This window comes from Tachypleus tridentatus, chromosome 12 (assembly GCF_004210375.1).
Source record: "Tachypleus tridentatus isolate NWPU-2018 chromosome 12, ASM421037v1, whole genome shotgun sequence".
NCBI classification, from domain to species: domain Eukaryota; kingdom Metazoa; phylum Arthropoda; class Merostomata; order Xiphosura; family Limulidae; genus Tachypleus; species Tachypleus tridentatus.
In genome coordinates this window covers 82,336,196-82,342,195 of record NC_134836.1, presented here as the reverse complement: position 1 = coordinate 82,342,195, position 6,000 = coordinate 82,336,196, and the positions used below count along the sequence as shown (strand labels likewise).

General features: G+C 35.4%; 1 protein-coding gene across 1 annotated transcript in view; it reads right to left on the bottom strand.

Moving 5' to 3' along the window:
- Window positions 1–826: 826 nt before the first annotated feature.
- The window catches only part of LOC143233812 (sodium/potassium/calcium exchanger 5-like), an 87,329-nt gene continuing 82,155 nt past the window's right edge, over window positions 827–6,000 (bottom strand). Inside the window, exon 10 of the mRNA XM_076470524.1 lies at window positions 827–2,180. Within this exon, the coding sequence (XP_076326639.1) occupies window positions 1,849–2,180 (332 nt within the window). The 3' untranslated portion in view covers window positions 827–1,848. The remainder of the gene's footprint in view (window positions 2,181–6,000) is intronic.

The window sequence follows — 6,000 nt, the reverse complement described above, 5'->3', positions numbered from 1 at the left end:
AGTCAAATATGTGAACTTTATATATTTAAAAACGGCTGGTATGGGTAGAAAAAGCACTAGTAGAGGAGTGAACAACGTTTTGACCTTTTTCGGTCATCGTCAGGTTCACTTAGAAAGGAAGGGTTACTGACCGATAGCTGACCACAACTTTGAAGGGGGTTGTATTACTAAGTGTAGGAATGTAGAGGGCGTGCTTTCATGTTGGTGTTCCTTTGTATTGGTTTATATATGTAAAAACGGATCGTTTGGGTTGAGAAAATATTTTACGTAGAGGAGCGTAAAATATTTTCTCAACCCAAACGAGTCGTTTTTACATATATATTTCTCTACAAGTGGGTTTTCTCGACATCACCGATTTGTATTGATTTATTTTGTGCTTGAGTTGTTGTATAAGTAAGGCTTCTTTAATTTTGCGTTTGTTTATGTTTGTTTCTTTAATTAGTATTTGGGTGTTTTCTATGGTATGTTGTGTTTATTTGACTCACAGTGTTCGAAAACGTGTGAAGGTGACTTTTTGTGTTCTATAAATCTGGTTTCCATTTTTCTACTTGTTTCTCCAAAAGAGAAGTCGTGGCAGTTATCACATTGTATTTTATAAATAATCTGTACCCATACCAGCAATACAAGTTCACATCCTATCTCAAACCAATTTGATCCTTACATTTCCTTGTCAACAAGATTACTTAAGAAAGTATGTAACAAAATGTTGACATCCATTTATCGTAATGATAGCTTTACAGACCTCTACACTAGTTTTAAAAACTTTCAATGCTAAGTAGATTAATCAACTGATTGTGGTTAAATGTAATAATAAATAGATTCCAACTTCATTTTTTAGATCTGAATCTCTTTTAATTTAGGCTGAATCCTCTGTTCCGATTTCTAAATATAATATAGATATCATTCATCAGCAAAACATACAAACAATACTATATTAAATCAGACTTTCTTTCTCCTCGTTTTTGAATAAGACTTCTGAGAAACATGTTTAAAGTTAACAAAAGTTAAAGTTGCTATACGCAAAACACTAAATCAGATGAAAAAGTTCTATAGTTTAGTAACTAATACCAGAAGACGATTGTGAAAACAGTTTTGTTTACGATAGTTGATATACATTCTACAATTCAATAAAAACCCTTGTTTATATAAATAAAGAATTCAAGGCGCATTGTTGAGTCTGTACATCTAATTAATTTTCTTTTGAACTTAGATTTTAAAATAAAAAAATTACAACGATAAACAGTACACCGAAAGTGAGATAAAACAGTAGTTGCTATTACGAAGCTCCAATCAGTAAGAAAATACGCGAATATAACAAAATAGTGCAGCAAAGTTAATGATTAAGCTACACGGCGAAATTCAGAGAGGAATTATAACCAACTTCAGGTCTCTCAGTAGTGATAAAATATTACAGTGTTATACACACACACACACCAGACGTTAAATATTAACACTTTTTCAATTTTTGCAGTGAGAACACTATTTTTCTCTCGAACAAATATATATATCTAGTTTTCGAATTTTGTAGTTTCTTAATGAATTTACAATTTTTCATGTTTGGAGGATTATTTAACATTCAGTGTCAATTAAAAATTGCTTAAATAATTGCTTTTTTGTGTTTGTAGTAAACATTATCATTAATAAAACGAAAATTGTTTCTCAACTAATTACGAAAAAATAACAATAATTTACCTCATTGTCTTCTTTTGGAACAAGTACTAAAATCAAGAATAATAAAATGTACTTAAATATTGCTTTACCAAGTGGAAGAAGTTTTGTCTAAGGCTTTAGAATAATCCAATAAGTCATTCTTTTCTTTGAGACCAGCAATTTCAAGGCAAAAGTTCATTACAGATCCAATTGGCATTGTGGAGGATTAAATTCTCCAAAAAAGTTTAGTTCGTACATGCAGGCCATCACGAGAAAACCAGAATACAATACGAAACATGCCAATCCCACTTTATAGTTGAGGTTCCACTTAGAAAATGTCAGTATAACGAATAGCATAATAACTGTCCCTAATAAAGTAGCAGTGGTGTAAGTCAAAGCTGAACTGTTGATAACGAGAAATCCTTCATTAGGTGGAAGTAGCGTTCTCATCAACCATGGAGCACCAAGACAAAAAAGAATATCAAAAACATTACTCCCGATAAGGTTACACATAGCCATGTTCCCCAAACCTGAAATACATACAATATCAAAAACATTATTCCCGATCAGGTTACACATAGCCATGTTTCCTAAACCTGAAATAGATACAATATAAAAAACATTACTCCCGATCAGGTTACACATACCCATGTTCCCCAAACCTGAAATACATACAATATCAAAAACATTACTCCCGATCAGGTTACACACAGCCATGTTCCCCAGACCTGAAATAGATACAATATCAAAAACATTACTCCCGATCAGGTTACACATAGCCATGTTCCCCAAACCTGAAATAGATACAATATCAAAAACATTACTCCCGAACAGGTTACACATAGCCATGTTCCCCAAACCTGAAATAGATACAATATCAAAAACATTACTCAAGTCAGGTTACACATAGCCATATTCCCCAAACCTGAAATACATACAATATCAAAAACATTATTCCCGATCAAGTTACACATAGCCATGTTCCCCAAACCTGAAATACATACAATATCAAAAACATCACTCCCGATCAGGTTACACATAGTCATGTTTCCCAAACCTGAAATAGATACAATATCAAAAACATTACTCCCGATCAGGTTACACATAGCCATGTTCCCCAAACCTGAAATACATACAATATCAAAAATATTACTCCCGATCAGGCTACACATAGCCATGTTCCCCAAACCTGAAGTAGATACAATATCAAAAACATTACTTCCGATCAGGTTACACATAGTCATGTTCCCCAAACCTGAAATACATACAATATCAAAAACATTACTCCCGATCAGGTTACACATAGCCATGTTCCCCAAACCTGAAATACATACAATATCAAAAATATTACTCCCGATCAGGTTACACATAGCCATGTTTCCCAAACCTGAAATACATACAATATCAAAAACATTACTCCCGATCAGGTTACACATAGCTATGTTCCCCAAACCTGAAATACATACAATATCAAAAACATTACTCCCGATCAGGTTACACATAGCCATGTTCCCCAAACCTGAAATACATACAATATCAAAAACATTACTCCCGATCAGGTTACACACAGCCATGCTCCCCAAACCTGAAATACATACAATATCAAAAACATTACTCCCAAACAAAGTACACACAGCCATGTTCCCCAAACCTGAAATACATACAGTATCAAAAACATCACTCCCGATCAGGTTACACAGAGCCATGTTCCCCAAACCTGAAATACATACAATATCAAAAATATTACTCCCGATCAGGCTACACATAGCCATGTTCCCCAAACCTGAAGTAGATACAATATCAAAAACATTACTTCCGATCAGGTTACACATAGTCATGTTCCCCAAACCTGAAATACATACAATATCAAAAACATTACTCCCGATCAGGTTACACATAGCCATGTTCCCCAAACCTGAAATACATACAATATCAAAAATAATACACCCGATCAGGTTACACATAGCCATGTTTCCCAAACCTGAAATACATACAATATCAAAAACATTACTCCCGATCAGGTTACACATAGCTATGTTCCCCAAACCTGAAATACATACAATATCAAAAACATTACTCCCGATCAGGTTACACATAGCCATGTTCCCCAAACCTGAAATACATATAATATCAAAAACATTACTCCCGATCAGGTTACACACAGCCATGCTCCCCAAACCTGAAATACATACAATATCAAAAACATTACTCCCAAACAAAGTACACACAGCCATGTTCCCCAAACCTGAAATACATACAGTATCAAAAACATCACTCCCGATCAGGTTACACAGAGCCATGTTTCCCAAACCTAAAATAGATACAATATCAAAAACATTACTCGCGATCAGGTTACACATAGCCATGTTCCCCAAACCTGAAATACATACAATATCAAAACATTACTCCCGATCAGGTTACACACTGCCATGTTCCCCAAACCTGAAATACATACAATATCAAAAACATTACTCCCGATCAGGTTACACACAGCCATGTTCCCCAAACCTGAAATACATACAATATCAAAAACATTACTCCCGATCACGTTACACACAGCCATGTTCCCCAAACCTGAAATACATACAATATCAAAAACATTACTCCCGATCAGGTTACACATAGCTATGATCCCCAAACCTGAAATACATACAATATCAAAAACATTACTCCCGATCAGGTTACACATAGCCATGTTCCCTAAACCTGAAATACATACAATATCAAAAACATTACTCCCGATCAGGTTACACATAGCCATGTACCCCAAACCTGAAATACATACAATATCAAAAACATTACTCCCGAACAGGTTACACATAGCCATGTTCCCCAAACCTGAAATAGATACAATATCAAAAACATTACTCCCGATCAGGTTACACATAGCCATGTTCCCCAAACCTGAAATACATACAATATCAAAAACATTACTCCCGATCAGGTTACACATAGCCATGTTTCCCAAACCTGAAATACATACAATATCAAAAACATTATTCCCGATCAGGTTACACATAGCCATGTTTCCCAAACCTGAAATACATACAATATCAAAAACATTACTCCCGATCAGGTTACACACAGCCATGTTCCCCAAACCTGAAATACATACAATATCAAAAACATTACTCCCGATCACGTTACACACAGCCATGTTCCCCAAACCTGAAATACATACAGTATCAAAAACATCACTCCCGATCAGGTTACACAGAGCCATGTTTCCCAAACCTAAAATAGATACAATATCAAAAACATTACTCGCGATCAGGTTACACATAGCCATGTTCCCCAAACCTGAAATACATACAATATCAAAAACATTACTCCCGATCAGGTTACACACAGCCATGTTCCCCAAACCTGAAATACATACAATATCAAAAACATTACTCCCGATCACGTTACACACAGCCATGTTCCCCAAACCTGAAATACATACAATATCAAAAACATTACTCCCGATCAGGTTACACATAGCCATGTTCCCCAAACCTGAAATAAATACAATATCAAAAACATTACTCCCGATCAGATTACACATAGCCATGTTCCCCAAACCTGAAATAGATACAATATCAAAAACATTACTCCCGATCAGGTTACACATAGCTATGTTCCCCAAACCTGAAATACATACAATATCAAAAACATTACTCCCGATCAGGTTACACATAGCCATGTTCCCTAAACCTGAAATACATACAATAACAAAAACATTACTCCCGATCAGGTTACACACAGCCATGTACCCCAAACCTGAAATACATACAATATCAAAAACATTACTCCCGATCAGGTTACACATAGCCATGTTCCCCAAACCTGAAATAGATACAATATCAAAAACATTACTCCCGATCAGGTTACACATAGCCATGTTCCCCAAACCTGAAATAGATACAATATCAAAAACATTACTCCCGATCAGGTTACACATAGCCATGTTTCCCAAACCTGAAATACATACAATATCAAAAACATTATTCCCGATCAGGTTACACATAGCCATGTTTCCCAAACCTGAAATACATACAATATCAAAAACATTACTCCCGATCAGGTTACACATAGCCATGTTCCCCAAACCTGAAATACATACAATATCAAAAATATTACTCCCGATCAGGTTACACATAGCCATGTTTCCCAAACCTGAAATAGATACAATATCAAAAACATTACTCGCGATCAGGTTACACATAGCCATGTTCCCCAAACCTGAAATACATACAATAACAAAAACATTACTCCCGATCAGGTTACACACAGCCATGTTCCCCAAACCTGAAATACATACAATATCAAAAACATTACTCCCGATCAGGTTACACACAGCCATGTTCC